This window comes from Lissotriton vulgaris, chromosome 4_1 (genome assembly GCF_964263255.1).
Source record: "Lissotriton vulgaris chromosome 4_1, aLisVul1.2, whole genome shotgun sequence".
Taxonomy (NCBI): domain Eukaryota; kingdom Metazoa; phylum Chordata; class Amphibia; order Caudata; family Salamandridae; genus Lissotriton; species Lissotriton vulgaris.
In genome coordinates this window covers 58,645,745-58,663,357 of record NC_141691.1, presented here as the reverse complement: position 1 = coordinate 58,663,357, position 17,613 = coordinate 58,645,745, and the positions used below count along the sequence as shown (strand labels likewise).

At 45.9% G+C, this 17,613-nt stretch overlaps 1 protein-coding gene across 3 annotated transcripts in view; it reads left to right on the top strand.

The window, feature by feature from the left end:
* Positions 1-17,613, top strand: part of DLG3 (discs large MAGUK scaffold protein 3) — a 2,000,883-nt gene that overhangs the window by 1,404,444 nt on the left and 578,826 nt on the right. For all 3 annotated transcript variants that reach the window (XM_086918303.1, XM_086918301.1, XM_086918300.1), the window contains one exon: positions 11,467-11,569. In XM_086918303.1, the coding sequence (XP_086774429.1) occupies positions 11,467-11,569 (103 nt within the window). The remainder of the gene's footprint in view (positions 1-11,466; positions 11,570-17,613) is intronic.

Below are 17,613 nucleotides of genomic sequence, written 5' to 3'. Positions count from 1 at the left end.
TCTGTAATGGTATTACACATATTTTTACAGACTCTGTGATGGTATTAAACATATTTTTACAGACTTTGTAATGGTATTACACATATTTTGAAAGACTCAGTGATGGTATTAAACATATTTTTACAGACTCTGTAATGGTATTACACATATTTTTACAGACTTGGTAATGGTATTACACATATTTTTACAGACTGTGATGGTATTAAATATATTTTTACAGACTCGGTGATGGTATTACACATTTTTTACAGACTTAATGGTATTACACATGTTTACAGACTTGGTAATGGTATTACACATATTTTTACAGATTGTGATGGTATTACACATATTTTTAAAGACTTTGTATTGGTATTAAACATATTTTTACAGACTCGGTGATGGTATTACACATTTTTTACAGACTTAATGGTATTACACACATGTTTACAGACTCCGTGATGGTATTACACATATTTTTACAGACTCTGTAATGGTATTACACATATTTTTACAGACTCTGTAATGGTATTACACATATTTTTAAAGACTCAGTGATGGTATTACACATATTTTTACAGACTTGGTAATGGTATTACACATATTTTTACAGACTCTGTGATGGTATTACACATTTATCCAGTATTGGGGTATCTTTCATAGATTCACATGCCTGAATCATTCCCCGTTGTCATAGTGGGAGTCCCACGGTACATAAATAACAAAGTAGTAAGTAAAGATTATACCTTTCCGTAGGCTATTATGGTAGCAAACATATTTTCTATAGCCTATTAGTCTCCTTTTACAAAAAGGACCAAAGTGAAAACTCAGCCAATCAGCACCCAGCACCCTCTTGAACCTTCCCCAACAGAGGCTGAGTCCCTCAGATTTTCACTGCACTTCGTAGTCTAAGGGAGTCTCCCTGAGCTCTGCTCAGTTTTCTTCAACTTTCTCAGATAAGTCTCTTTTGGATTTCTTTAAGAAGAATGTATGACAAGAAAGGATTATTTAGAGCCTGTAAATCTTGTGGGAAGAAGAGAGTGTATGTAGATGATGCACACAAAGATTGTATTTATTGTCTCTATCCCAGCCATGAGACAAAGCAATGTAAAATGTGCCGCACCTTCTCCACTAAGACCTTGAGGGATAGAGAAGGAAGGCTTCTAATTTGGCTGAAGAAAAAACAGTCTGCGTCTTCGGATGTTGCTAGCGACACGTCCTCTATGTCACTCAAGAGGCCCAGGTCGCCTGTAGAGAGGAAGAAACAGGCCCCCCCCTCCGCCACCCCCATCGCAGCTAGAGCACAGCCACCCTCTTAGAGAAGAGCACTACTCCTAATCACAACTGGGCCACAGCCCCCCCCCTCCACCAGCCCTAACGCAGCTGGACAATAGACCAGAGACATTGTCCCCTCTTACCATGAACCCCTCTACAAGCAACATGTCGTGCAGCTCAGACAGGACCACACCCTTCCCCCCTGGACATAGCTCCACCCATCCTCTCCTCCTCACCCCCACAAATAATCTGACGCAACGCCTCAACCTTCTGGAAGCTCAGCTCGAAACCTTGGTTCAAGGCCTGAACGAAACCCAAACCGATGACATCCAACATAGTGGCATCCAAAGATCAATGCGACAACTTTGCCAACTTTTTCAAAGATAAAATCGCCAAAATCGATCTCTCTCTCTCTCAGCACAAATCCCTCCCCTCACAAGGAGATCAAGACACCAGCAATAAACGACAGCACCCTAGTGAACACACCTATTCACTGGTCCTCCTCCTCCCCCATCCAGGAAGCAGAGATAGTCAATCTGATCGCCTCCGCCAAACCCTCATCCCTCTCCCGCGATCAGCTGCTCACGAGCCTGGCTAAAGACCTGAAGCTTACCTTAGCCCCAATGTGGTGCAAGGTCATCAATAGCTCACTGAGTTTGGGAATCATTCTAGATTGCCTCAAAGTAGGGCAAGTCACGCCGCTACTAAAAAAAACTAGGTCTAGACACTGAGGAAATGAGCAACTTTAGATCTGTATCGAACCTTCCTCTTTTATCCAAAATTCTGGAAACTTGTGTTCTTCCACAGCTAACCCAACACCTGGAGAATATCAAGCTCCTAGACCCACACCAATCGGGATTCAGAAAGGGATGCAGCACCAAAACCGCAATCCTAAATGTCATAGACGATCTACACAAGTCACTTGACTCAGACCAATGCAGCCTTCTCATTCTCCTAGACTTATCGGCCGCTTTCGAAACAGTTGATCACACCCTGCTCCTCAAAGTCCTCCATGCAACAACGGGCATTGAAATGACGGTACTAAACTGGTTCTCCTCTTTTCTTCACAACCGCACGCAAAGAATAAAAATCAATAACTTTGAATCCGACCCCCTTCCCATCAACAGAGGAATTCCCTAACTTTTCAACATTTACATGGAACCCCTCATCACACTTCTCAGGAACTGGAACATCCCCTTCCACCTCTATGCGAATGACACACAACTTTTTCTGGAAACCACCTCAATTAAAGACATACACAGACTAAATGTCACGCTCAAAGAGGTCCAACATTGGCTCACATTGAACCACTTTAAACTCAACTAAGAGAAAACAGAAGTTCTCCTCATCTCCAACAGAGACGAAACCCCCCAAATCGAGGAATGGCTCAAAGCCATTGACGCCCTCAATGGTGCCCTCACGCCAACGGACTCGGTGAAATCCCTAGGTATTACCCTTGACCCCAAATTGGACAAGAAAAAACATCTCAAAATCCTCCAAAAGTGCGTTCCTAAATCTGAAACTTCTATACAAAATAAAACCCTTCCTCCCCCTGAAAGATCTTCAATAGGCCACTCAGGCACTGGTGCTCTTTAGAATTGATTATGGAATCGCAGCCCTGACCAGGACAGCAAAATCTCACCTAGGTCCCCTGATTACTACCTTCAATGCCGCAGCAAGAATTGTCAAAGGAACTAAGAAATTCGACAACATATCGCTGGCACTCAAGGAACTTAAGTGGCTCTCTATTGAACAACGAGCCAGCTTCCAAACAGTCTGTCTCACGCACAAAGCCCTGCACACAGGTAAGCCAGAATACCTGGCCGCCAAACTCAAAAGGGCCGGCCAGTCCAGGAACCTCAGAAGTTCCAACACGCTTCTACACATCCCACTGAAATCGCGGAAACACAAAACAACAAATAAATCATTTGCGGGAAATGCACCCAAGATCTGGAACTCCATTCCCCCCCACATCAGAACGACCACCTCCTTCCCGAAATTCAAGATCCTTCTCAAAGCCCTCTTCCTAGAGCTCTCTCGAACGTAACGAGAAATCCACAAGATACTCTGGAAAGTGTAACTAACTCCTCTTCTTGAAACCCCTCAGCCTCACCCCTTTTGCTCAACCTTAAGATCTGTATTGTAATTATGTCTATAATGCTCTTAAGTTAGTAATTTGCATATTTTGTCTTTGCCAAAAATTGCTCAGAATTGTACCTGTTGTGAAGAGCTCTGGTACCCTCGGGTCCAGCTAGCGCTATACAAAACTTAAAAATTAATAAATAAATAAATCAAGCGCCTGAAGAATCTCTTAAAAAGGAGAAGAAAACGAAAGTCTCCTCAGAGATTGGATCCCCTCAAACTACAGGAACGTCTAAGGAAAAGCCAGAGTCTTCCAGCCATTCTAAAGATAAAAATGGCCACTAATCTTCTTCAGGCGCAGGCTCACCGTCAACACCTGTTCTCACTTCAACGACGACCATGGTGACTCTTTCATCGTCGAAGGTGAGTTCTGGAGGTTCTATACCGTCGACGCTACCCTTGTCGTCGACGACTGCACCGTCGGCGAGAGTCAAGACCACATCATCGACAAAGACATCGATGATGACGCCACCATCGATGACGAGACCATTGACGACGAGACCATTGACGACGAGACCATTGACGACAAGACCCTCGACGACACAGTCGGATTGGTTGCGCCAGAACTCATTACAGTTCAATGGGGCAAAAACCGAAGTTCTCTACTGCTTGGTAGACCGTACCCTCGCCCTCTGCCGGAGGGACTTTGGCCATCCTCTACCTTAGGCACTATCGCAGCGGCAGACTCAGTCCGCAACCTAGGTGTCCTGCTCGGGCCTAGTCTCCAGCTGGACGCCTTCGTCAACAAAACCACGGCAACCTGTATGCTGCTGCTGCGTATGTTGCGGAAGATTTTGCCACTTCTTCCTCATTCAGCGAGGACGGAAGCAGTGCGGAGTATCATCCTCAGTAGGTTAGACTACTGCAACGCACTGCTTCTGGGGGCCCTCGGTACTCTAATTATGAAGGTACAGCGGGTACAGAATATGGCAGCTAAACTGGCGCTTTCACGGCCATGGTCTGCCTCGTCTTCCCTCACCCTTTCAGACCTACACTGGTTACCGGTGCAAAAACGAATCTGTTTTAAATCAGCTTGCTTGGTCTTTAGAGCCTTGCATGGGCTGGGTCCTGTAGTACTGCAAGGTCTTTTCTCTTGGTACTCTACAGTCAGACTTTTGAGATCCTCCTCTGCCTTTTTGGTGACTGTTCCTAAGATAAGAAGCGTGAGGATGGGCGGCCGCTCCTTCAGCTTTACGGCCGCCAAGCTTTGGAACTCTCTACCTCTGGCCCTAAGGTGCAAGCAGGATCTCATGTTCTTTAGGAAGGACCTAAAAACTTATCTTTTTCCGAAGGCAGTGTAATTGACATCGGTAGGAATGCTCTGTGGTCAAAGCGCCAGGATACCCTTTGGGTGACAGCTGCGCTATACAAGTATGCCTACATACATACATACATACATACAATCGATGGAGAAGACACTGTCGACGACAACACCGCAGTCGACGAAAGAAATGCTACTGTCGACGACGACACCGTCGACGACTGAAGATATGGCAACATCAATCTCTATGGCTGTGACAGTACCATCGACGAGAGTGTCACCACAAAACAATCAGCTTACTATACAGGTCCATCAACACTTTTTCAACAAGCTTCACAGCAGTGGTTTAGGACACCAAAAATGTCTCCACTTCTCCCTAGCCATCTGTTAGATGTGGAGGATTCTGATGACGATGGACAGCTTAGAGCTGCACGTAGTACTTCAGAACTACATGTTCAATATCAGGAGGAGGATGACGACTAAGATGCGGAGGATCAGTATTACCATCATTATCCTGCCTCTCCAGTGCAGTACCAACAATATTTCGAACAGCCCAGGCAGCAGTCTGTTCAATTCCCTCCAGCTTTAATTATGGATCTTCAAAATATGTTGGCAGACTATAAATGAAGGTTTTCTCCTCAGGATGATGTTGTAGTGCCTCCTCCACCTCCGCAGGAAGCTCCGCAAACACCAATGCCTCCACCTCCGGCCACTCCGGTAATACCACCAGTTCCCATCACTACTCTTTCTCCCAGAGATGACACTACTACGTCTGAAGAGGAACAGGAAGAAGGTGAGCTACCGGACCCCTCTCCGCCTGCGGATGAGTGGGATGATTACATTGCACAAACTCCTTCACCACCACCTCATCATCCTTCGGATTCGCCTCCTGAGTATATCGGAGGATTACATAATATTATGGACAGAGCTGCTAACCGATTTCACTTACCGACGGTAGTCCATCAATTGGATTGTTTCATGTATTATTTTAAGGACAAGGAAAGGAAGACTGTCATGGCAAGAAGGGATTAAAGTCATGAAAGCATCGGCTTCTGTAGTTCCTGCGCTTCCCAGGTGAGATAAAAATATAGAGCACCGGAGGGCTCTCCAGCGTGTCTTAAAAGTCACCCTAAACCTGACTCCGTGATTTCTCAAGCAGCGCAAAGGCGCTCGAATAATCCATCTAAACCTATCTTTTGTCCGCCGTATAAGGAAGGCAGACGCCTGGATTCCATTAGAAAAAAGTTTTCTTCAATGGCGGCAGTCTCTGTAAGGGCAGCTAACGCTTTAGCCATTCTAGCCTGTAATGACAGGCAAATATCGCCCGACATTGGTTCAATGAAGGAGGTCGTCCTGGATAATAATAAGGGCGAGTTTGTTAAGTTGCTCACTGAAAGAGAGAGAACAGCTTCTGAGAATATAGACATAGCTATGGACATTGCCACAACTGGTTTCAGACAGGTGGCTGGAGCTGCCGTTTTACGGCGTCAAGGATGGTTAAAGGCAACTAATTTCCGTCCAGAAGTCCAAACCAAAATATTGGATATGGCCTATGATGGTGAGAGCTTGTTTGGAAGCCATATTGAAGAGGCATTTACTGCCATCAAGAAAGACACTGACACGGCTAAGGATCTGGGAACCCTACAGTCCCGCAAAGTGCCCTTTCGAGGAGCCTGAGGGAGGGGCTACTCCAATTATAGGGGAAATGTTCAGTGTTCCCAGTCCTATCAGACCCATCAGCCGCAATACTGTCAAGAGTATCAACAGCAGTCCTGCAGACATGCAGAATGCAGATACAACTGGTTTCTCCAGACAAGGCTCCAAACGCAGAACGGGATCACAAGGCCGTGACACCGGCTGAAAGCAGTGAGTTCAATTGAGTACCAGCAGCTCTTCCCCCCAAAATGGTGCGACGATTTCCAAGCATATCGATAAATGGAGAACCTTCACTTAGGACAAGTGGGTCCTGGATCTCATCTTGTATGGCCACACACTGGGGTTCACCCAAAAACCTCCCAATACTTTCCTCGCCCCCCAGGGGATCGCACCCCCCTCACATTCACTTGCTCAGAAAAGAAGCACGTGTCATGCTACAGAAAGGGGCAATAGAAAATGTCCCTTTTTCCCAACGGAGGAAAGGTTTCTACTCCTGCTTCTTTCTCATTCGCAAAAAGTCAGGAGAGTGGAGGCCTATCCTGGACCTCAGAAAATTGAACAAATATCTAAAGAGCCAAACATTCAGGATGGTTACTCTTTCAGACATCTTACGTCACCTCAACAAGGGCGATTACCTGACTTCATTGGATCTCGAGGATACATATTTCCACGTCCCTATTCATCCAGAACACAGGAAGTTCCTGAGGTTTACAGTGGCTGGTACCCACTATCAATTCAGAGTTCTTCCATTTGCCTCAAATCGGCTCCACGGACGTTTACGAAATTCCTGGCTCCAGTGGCAGCAGCCTTGAGAAACAAAGGTCATCAGGTATTCCCTTACCTTGACGACTGGCTGCTAAAGGCACCATCTTCTCGCTTAGTGGAGACTGCAACAAACGATTGCCTCACTCTTTTCCACAAGCTGGGTCTCTCTGTCAACTTCCAAAAATCTTCAACTTACCCAAATCAGATAATTACATTTCGGGGAGGACGGCTCGACAATATCCAAAAAAAAACTTTTCTCTAAGAGGAAAGACAACAGAGGTTAAGAGCTTTGGCACTCAAACTATACAGCAAAAAGTGCGTTTCAGTGAGGATGGTCAAATCTCTACTGGGAATGCTCTCTTCCGCAATAGATCTTGTACCTCTAACTCGATTACACATGAGTCCTCTTCAAGAGGAATTAAATTTTCAATGGGTTCAAACCTCAGGCTCTTTCGACGATGTAATCAAGATCACTTTTAACACCACAAGCATGTTTTATATAAACAAGCAAGGAGGTACAAAATTGCTGACCCAGTCTCAAGATGCTCAGGAATTGTGAAACTGGTTAACGCTCCATCGCATTTCTCTCACAACAGAACATGTCCCAGGCCTTCGAAATACCTTGGCGTACACCTTGAGCAGAACGAGCGACAGCTGTCACGAGTGGGAGCTGGAACAAACACAGCTGGACGAGATATTTGCAGTCTGGGGGAACCCAACGCTAGACCTATTTGCGACACAACTGAACTCGAAATGCCAGTTCTTCGCAAGCAGATTCCCTTTCCCGATTTCTTGGGGGAATTCTCTTTTGATGCGTTGGTCGGGGATCTATGCTTACACTTTTCCCTCATTCTGCTGATACCCAGGGTTCTCACAAAGATGAAATGGGATCGCTGTTGGATTCTCCTAATAGCCCCCAGATGGCCCAGACATCACTGGTACACAGAACTTTTCCCTCTCTCGGAAGCGCAACCCATCCTTTTATTACCAAAACCAACACTGTTGATGAAGAACAGGGGCCAAGTGCGTCACCCGGAGCCAGCTTCTCTGCAGCTGCATGCATGGCTCCTGAATTCTTGGAATTTAGAGAGTTAAAGTTTTCACAATATTGCAAAGATATCATTAGCAAATCTAGAGCTGAAAGCACCAATAAGACTAACAAGCTTAAATGGAAACGTTTCTGTGTTTTGTGCAGAAAAAAAAAGATTGATCCTTTTCTTTCTGCTCCAGAAGACATACTACCTTATTTGCTTTCGTTAGCAAAATCTGGGCTAGCACACTCATCAGTCCGAGTTCACCTGGCAGCCATATCAAGGTACAGGCGATTGCCTCATACTCCATCTCTATGGTCTTCAAGAGTCATTGAACAATTTATGAAGGGACTGTTTCAAGCCTTTCCACCCATCAAGGCTCCACCGCCGGAGTGGCAGCTTAATCTGGTGTTGGCTCAGTTGTTAAAGCCACCATTTGAGCCCATACACAAGGCAGAATTGAAGTTCTTGACATGGAAGGTTACACTTCTCGTAGCATTAACTTCAACGAGAAGGATTAGTGAAATACAGGCCTTCATTATATCTCCTCCGTATCTAAGATTCACAGCTCAAATGTCATTTTGAGGACTAGCCCCAAATTCATCCCTAAGGTCCCTACACAATTCCATTTGAATGAACCAATCATTCTGAGGATATTCTTCCCTAACCCTTCCACACCTGCGGAAAGAGCTTTACACATCTGGACCTCAAGAGATGCCTTACATTTTATTTACTAAAGACATCAGAACAGCTAATCAACTATTCGTAGCTTATGGTCAGAACTCTCAAGGTCCTGCAGTCTCCAAAGCTACTATACCCAGATGGATAGTGTGCACAATTCAGTTTTGCCACTCTCGCACACGCACTCTTACACACACTCACTCACGCACACACACACACACACTCACTCACCCACGCACACGCACTCTTACACACACACACTCACGCACACACACACACTCACTCACTCTCGCACACGCACTCTTACACACACTCACTCACGCACACACACACACACACACTCACTCACTCTCGCACACGCACTCTTACACACACTCACGCACACACACACACACACACACACTCACTCACTCTCGCACACGCACTCTTACACACACTCACGCACACACACACACACTCACTCACTCTCGCACACGCACTCTTACACACACTCACGCACACACACACACACACACTCACTCACTCACTCTTACCACTCTCTCTCTAAAAATTATTAACTATCCTACCACCAACTTATAACCAGCAAAGGGGAAACCGGTCGAGATGTATGCCATTAACTCTATACCTTGTATCCTCAGGGGCGGGAACCCTCATAACAATTCATGTCCGTATTGTATGTTCTCAAAATCTCATAAAGAAAATAATGATAATAAAAAAACAATAATGTAGTTCCTAGTAGTGAGACCTAGACTTCATATCTGTTTAGAAGTGAAAGAAGCTGAGCAGGCGGTGGAACAGCCCCCCCCCCCCACCCCACACACACACACCCTTTCACCGGTATACCTGCCATTGAGGCCGCTGTAAGAGGCCCTTAGATCTTTTGTTGGTATTTAAATTACAAAGTCATTAAGCAGATGCCAGAAGGGTTTTAAAACACTCGTGGCCTGGCGCTGGAGTCCGCGCTCAAGTTATGTGTTTACGAGTGATTTGAAGCAGCCTCTTGTTATTTGAAAGGAACAAATGCAAATATTGTAATAACACAAATAAACTCTGAGAGAACACAGAGGCGTCCTTCTCGACGACAATAAATACAAATCACAGTAAAAACCTCTTCAAACACGTGGCCTTGGTTAGCACGTGTAAGACGTGCAGCGAGGAAATACAAGTGTTGCTGGCTTGTGTGTTTTAAGTAGACCATGGCCTGGCCCTTTAAGGGTGGTGGATCCCAGGCGCGTCTCGCGGTGGCAGCCTTTAAGTGTGCCACCCCCCACCTGGCACCATCTGTTCTTGCAGAAACAGGTGCCCTGGTAAGAATCCCCCATCCATGTTGGGGTGAAAGGTCTTCTGAAGGCGTCCTGTGGGTCTCCTTGCCCCCTCCATGTCTGGTCCCGCCGGGTGCTGTATTGGCTCAGGTAAGCCCGGTTCGGTGGTTCCTAGAGTTAGGAATCTGCCGAGGCGGCCGGGCATCTGCGAGTCTGGGCCCTAAGCTCTGGCCCGCCCCGCCCCACTCTGAGCGCCCTTAAACCGCTCACAGCCGCTCGTAAGCGGCTTAAAACCCGGGTGTTTCCGCCTCTTTAATGGCAACTGTGAGTGTTTGGTTCTCTGAGGAAGCTAGCGCTGGGAAGCCTTTTTTAGGCAGCCACGTGCTTTAATGACTAATAATGTCATGTTTCGCGGTGTAGGGCTGGTGACGAGGCCGTGAGGTAGGCGCCCACACTGCACCCACGGCACCTCGCTAGGGGGACCAGAATGTTAAGCCAAGGGACATTTCACTAAAATAGAAGAAGGACTACAGTTCTATTCCAAGAGAGCGCACAGCATGGCAGCGGTCCTCAGCAGAGAATTACAGAACAGGCAGCAAGAAAGTACATAAAATGCAATTTTTAAATCCAGAAGCTTGCCTGTTAGTTAAATAGCTTTTTTGAAACAACTGCTAACTATCCCTGCTTTGTAAAAACAAACAGCGCCTCCCACAGTTTTCAGTCGCCCCTCTCTAAAAAGCGGACAGGAGCTACAGTTCCTGAAATCTGCGTGGACCGCAGGTGAAAAACCGGGACCGTCCGGGCAAATGGGGGACGCCTGGTCACCCAACACCTGGCTCACCCTCCTGTAGAGAAGGCTTCTGTGGCAGTTCCGCGGTTCCCCGTTCCTCTTCACATGCATGTTTTAAATTGCAATATATAGCGCCTACTACCCCTGACGAGGCGTCGCTTTACATTCTTTTTGCGCGTCACCTGTACAGAGCCGACGCTTGAGAAAGTATGGTAGCAGCATATGTTCATAAAAGGGCACAGGTGAGTGTGGGTGAAGGTGGGGCGAGTTCCTGCCACTTCTAGTCAGCGGGGCCAAAAGGTGGTGAGAATACGTGCCCATCCAATCCATGGCCTCTCTGCGAAGCGCACAGAGCAATGGTCTTGTATGACAGTTGAAGGTGTGATCTTATGCAAATATCTGGGTTGGGGACACTATTATGCACTAGACAGGAGTAATATGCTGCATGGAAAAAAAGTAACGCATAATACCCGAAAAAGCTCCTAGTGAATGCACGATTAAGTAAAGCAGGTGAAATATAAGCAGGAACGACCTGGGCGCAAGTCAGATTCCACACTTGGTGCAAATGTACTGCTGCAATGTAGTCTTGACATAGAAACCTGATACATGACTTTCTTTATGCAGGTGAATGGTGTAAATTTGCGGAATGCAACCCATGAGCAAGCAGCAGCGGCGCTGAAACGGGCGGGACAAGTTGTGACCATCATGGCCCAGTACAGACCAGAAGGTAAGAGCAGAACACACATTGTCATCGCTCTCCACGCCCAACCCCACCCAAGGTGATCTCCCATTGCACTTTTCCCAGCGCCCCTTGCACTTTTCCCAGCGTCCCCTGCACTTTCCCCAGCACATGGTATGGACTGCATCCTCAAATGCTGAGATAAGAGGCTTGTCAAACGGGCTGTCCGCACGGGTTATATCCAGTGCAATGTATGCGGTGATATACAGGTCACTATGATGCGCTTTGTGTGGGCGCTGTTAGAATGAGGCGCCATCTTGCTGAGCAGACTCTAGCTCAGCACTGCACAGCAGTTTCCTAAATCCAATACGATGCATATTGGAAGTCACAACCATGTACTTTTTCAATATAGGAGCGCGAATTGACGTAGAAAGGAAATTCCGGCTTAGGGCCCGATTTAGATCTTGGCGGACAGGTTACTCCATCACAATGCAGAGGAGTATACCGACTGCTGAAATATAAATCCCTTAGGATATAACAGGATTTATATTTCGGCAGATTGGATATCCGTCCCCGTTGTGACGGAGTAACCCGTCTGCTAAGATCTAAATCACTCCCTTAGTTTGTCGTAATGTGAGATCCCAGCCTGGAAACCATTGAGCTATGAAGACCCGACTGTGGTTCCTTGGAATGAATAATGTCGCGGGTGAGACATTTCTGCTGTATGTGTCTCTCGGCTTTGTGCCACTGAGTACGTAACCTTCGCTTTGAGATGTTGTTGGACCATCTTAGCACGGCATCAATGGATGTGCGAAGTGAACCATGGGGTGGTCCTAGGCTGTGGTAGTTTGGTTGCATTGAATGCATGATGCTAGCATTGTGATGTTATTTGATGGTCTCGGTGTGGTCCTACTGAATGTGTAATCAGTACCATGTAACAGAACTATAACATCTTAGTGAGGTGCCACTGAGCAAAAGGCGCTGACCTGTAGACATAACAGGAAAGATGTGTTGTTACTAAATGTGGGATACCAGTGCCATGACATTGGGATGTTTTACGTCACTTAGTTATGTGGGAGATAAGCTTGAGGTTATTTAACACAGGTGCCAGAAGCAAATCACAGCTTGATGTCTTGACTGGTGAGTGTGGACCACAATGTCCTCTCCGTAGAAGCCTCTCAGTTTGCATGACGCATGCTCACTGGTAGGAAGGTTTCAGCTTGCTACCACTGACAACACAATCTTTACTACAAAATCATGACACTGACGCAATTTAGATGTGGTGATACCTGTAGGATTCTGACCAGAAGACCAAGCTCCTGGTAGGAAAAGGCTTGGTCTTTCAGGCTTTTGAGCATGGCTCAGATAACCTTTAACTGAAATGACTGCTTCTGGCCACTGGGCATGTATCCCAACCCAAAACAGCCCCCTTCCTGTTGACCCGAGTCCGCCCATCCTCGTTCCCGCAGATCCAGCATCTACAAGTTCAAATAACTGCATGTTCGACAACCTTCCAGCGTCATAATTATGACTTGGACATACCTACGGCCAGACTCCCAGTTCTGGTGTGGTTCAGAGTTACTTAGAAAGTGAACTGTTGCACTACAGTGAATACTAATTTCTCCCAATTTCACCAGTGTATTTCTACTACTGATACTTATTTCATTTACTTACTTCACTACCTTTATGACCCGAACTCTGCAGACACTGAATTCTTTCCTTGGGCTTCACTTTTGTGTCGGAAGGCGTACGTGAGAAGGAAGGCGTCGATACAGGAGATAACTATCTGTGCCCGAATCGGCACAGAATAGCGACACGGCTACTGTTACAGGCATCCTTGTGATCTAAGAAGTAAGGACACCCCTGAGTTACACAGAAGGGCCCTGAAGAAGCCCGTGTTGGGCGAAACGCGTAGGCTGTGGATTTTATGAATCATAATAAAAGCACTTGGAAAATAAGTCATCTGTCTGGAGATCCATCACTCCTGTCGTCTGTTTATGTTTAATGCATATTATTTGAAGCTAAAATTTGCATTGTACACGTTGCCTCTCCACATGTGTGTAAAAAAGACACTGAATTCTTGTGCAAAATGCTTTTGCGCTTCAGAAAACACAAACATGCAGTGCAGTAGATTTATCGAAAGATCCCGGACCTCAGCGATAGATCTTCTGTCCGTCATACATTGAAGATAAACCATGCAGAGGGTGCACCTGAAGTGAGGAGTAAGGGACTGAGCCTATAGAGGATGTGAGTACCTAGTCAGGCCTTCTTTGCAGATATCCGGTATGGGAATAGTGTCCTGGACATGTAAGGGGCGCCACACCGCCACATTTTAGATGGTCCCTCCCCTAACCTGTGTACCTTCTCTTTGTGGCTAGGGCCTCTGTGCCGAGGTTTTCAATAACTGAATTCATAGTCCATGCGACAATTCCTTGGAGCGTACATAGGTGGCCAGAGCAGGTGCTGTCTGGAACAAGGAACATAGGACAACGCAGTGTCCCTCTTTCCTGATTCATCAGTCGTTCACTTTGGCCTAGCCGCCTGTCCCTCCACTGCGATGCTGCAGTGCACCTTGGACCATAGAGGAAATCTAAGCAGCATTCAACAGAAAGTATCACTGCAAACCTCTATGTCTGAAGAAGTCTCCACCCTGGCAAAACCAAATGGGGATGATGAACAGAGTGTTGAACATTGGAAGCACTCACCCACAGTGAACTGATCCGGGTTTAATCCATCATCATTCTTAAGCTCACTCCACCACCCCAGTTCAGACATGGCCCTAGGCAAATCAGTCTGACCCTGTGCCTCATGGGAACAGTCCAGCCTGAACTGAAAAGCCATGTCTTCCCTGGACTGGAAACAAGCATCCTGGGACCGGTTTCTGGCTAATCAGCCTTCATCAGCCAGGCTAGCTTGAATGCAGTGGCAAAGCGAGCAAGGGACCCACGTCTGGGCATACCCTGCCAACTTAGGGCGAACAAAGCAAAACCAAAGGGGATGATGGACGGAGCGTTGAACATTGCAAGCACTCACCCACAGTCAACTGATCTGGGTTTAATCCATCATCATTCTTTAGCTCACTCCCGGACCCCACTTCAGACATGGCCATATGCAAATCAGTCTGACCCTGTGCCTTATTAAAACAGTCCAGCCCGAACTGCCAAGCCATGTCTTCCCTGGACCGGAAACCAGCATCATGGGACCAGTTTCTGGCTCATCAGCTGTCATCAGCCAGGCTAGCTTGAATCCACCCTGCCATGAACTTATTTGCTTGAAGACCCTCTGACTTCCACTGGTTCTCAGTCTTTGGTCCTCTGCTCCTGAGCCCTGGTGGTTTTGCGCCTGTGCGCCCAAGTGTGATGCTTGTGTGCCATCGATTTGTTACTATTTATTTTACTGATATAATTGTCCTAAAACTGGAGCCCTGTCTCCTTAAGCCCCTGACATTTCCCATATTAGTTACCTGTAGATTTGCAACCCCCAAGTCTGTCGAGTAACATTTTGGGATTCCTGTGAGCGCGTCAGTCTCTGCCTTGCTGCTGTTTGGATCATACCAGTTGCCCTTTCTGTGCGTTATATGAGCTCACTGTAGTCTTTGTCTTTGAATTATAGGACCTGGCTACATTCTTATGCTTTGTTATTAGTTAATATTTTATGAGCGTGCTGTCTTCCTATATTTTATGTAGTGGCTGCCATTCCTCAGTGTACTTAGCAGGGCCTTTCTGCTATTTTCTAGTTTATAATACACAAGAGGGTTGTCATCCTCAAGTTTGAATTAGGAGATAGCTCACTGCCTTTAGTATATATAATATGAGCCTAGCGCGGACCTCTAGTTTATATTACATGAGGGCTTTCAGCTCCTAGATTGTACTCCATGAATTGACTTTCTGCATTTAGTTTATATAATATGAGCCTAGCGTCGCCCTCCAGTTTATATTACATGAGGACTTTCAGCTCCTAGATTGTACTCCATGAATTGACTTTCTGCATTTAATGTATATAATATGAGCCTAGCGTCGCCCTCCAGTTTATATTACATGAGAGGGCTTTCAGCTCCTAGATTGTACTCCATGAATTGACTTTCTGCATTTAGTTTATATAATATGAGCCTAGCGTCGCCCTCCAGTTTATATTACATGAGGGCTTTCAGCTCCTAGATTGTACTCCATGAATTGACTTTCTGCATTTAATGTATATAATATGAGCCTAGCGTCGCCCTCCAGTTTATATTACATGAGAGGGCTTTCAGCTCCTAGATTGTACTCCATGAATTGACTTTCTGCATTTAGTGTATATAATATGAGCCTAGCGTCGCCCTCCAGTTTATATTACATGAGGGCTTTCAGCTCCTAGATTGTACTCCATGAATTGACTTTCTGCATTTAATGTATATAATATGAGCCTAGCGTCGCCCTCCAGTTTATATTACATGAGAGGGCTTTCAGCTCCTAGATTGTACTCCATGAATTGACTTTCTGCATTTAGTTTATATAATATGAGCCTAGCACCGCCCTCTAATTTATATTACATGAGGGCTGTCAGCTCCTAGATAATACTTCATGAATTGACTATCTGCCTTTAATTTATATAATATGAGCCTAGCACCGCCCTCTAGTTTATATTACATGAGGGCTGTCAGCTCCTAGATAATACTTCATGAATTGACTATCTGCCTTTAATTTATATAATATGAGCCTAGCACCGCCCTCTAGTTTATATTACATGAGGGCTGTCAGCTCCTAGATAATACTCCATGAATTGACTATCTGCCTTTAATTTATACAATGTCAGCCTAGTTCCACCCTCTAGTTTGTATTACATGAGGGCTTTCAGCTCCTAGATAATACTCCATGAATTGACTTTCTGCATTTAATTTATATAATATGAGCCTAGCGCCGCCCTCTAGTTTATATTACATGAGGGCTGTCAGCTCCTAGATAATACTCCATGAATTCACTTTCTGCATTTAATTTATACAATGTCAGCCTAGTTCCACCCTCTAGTTTGTATTACATGAGGGGTGTCAGCTCCTAGATCGTACTACACAAATTGACTATCTGCATTTAGTTTGCACTACATGACTTTGATGCTCTTCATTTCATATTCTAGGACCTGGCTACCACCTTTTATTTTATATTGTGGAACCTGGCAGCTGCCTATGTTTTAATGTTTATTTTATCTGTATTTAACATTTTAGATAACACTGCTCTACCCTGGATGGACACGAGTCCGCTTTGAAGGGAGCTACTTCTCATTGCAGATGTTTTGTGAAAACTTGTAGCGGGTGAAGAAAGTTGGTTGAGCTGAGATTCTGATGAGGTCAGTTAGCGGCATGGTCTGTTGGGGAGGAAGGATCGCATGGAAAACGGCAAAGAGGTTCTAGCTGGAAACGTTTAGATCACGTGAGGTGGGAGCCGTCACCCTCTAGATTATGTGATCTGATTGGTGCTACCCTCTAGATTATGAGAGCTGGTCGCCGCTACCCTCTAGATCAGTGGTCTTCACACTTTTTTGCTCTGAGCCCCGCTTAAGCAAAATGTTTTGAAGTCAGGCCCCCCACTAAAACTTCATGGCATGACTTGAGGGGCGGGAGGGGAGAGGGGTGCTTATGAGATCATTTTCAGGAGTGCTTTTTTGCCGCTAATAATCAACAATAAATGGAAAAGAGCAAATACATTAAAGTTGAAATTGAAATAAAATACAACTCCCAAATTTGGCAGATTTGAGCCCCTCGCACGCCTCTTCCCCAGTTCAACTTCAGCTGCTGCACTAATGATAGCTATGCCACTGAATAGCAATCTACTACTCCTGCCTGCCCATCAAAAAAACCTCGAAACATCATTGATAGGAGCTCCCACATGTTGTCCGCCTCTTTATAGCAAGAGTGTCCTCAGCCATAATGTTCGCATGGATTATGAGCCTCCATGCCTCTTTTGTAAAGTATGACAGTCAGAACTGTGATGCAGTGGCCCCCTCTCACTCCTGGACACCAGTGCCACTGCAGCTGATTCATAAATGAGAGCTACTGTCCTGTGAAGAGGGCAGTCTCCTCTGCCGCTTGTTAGGAAAAGGGCCTCCATTTGCCCTATCCC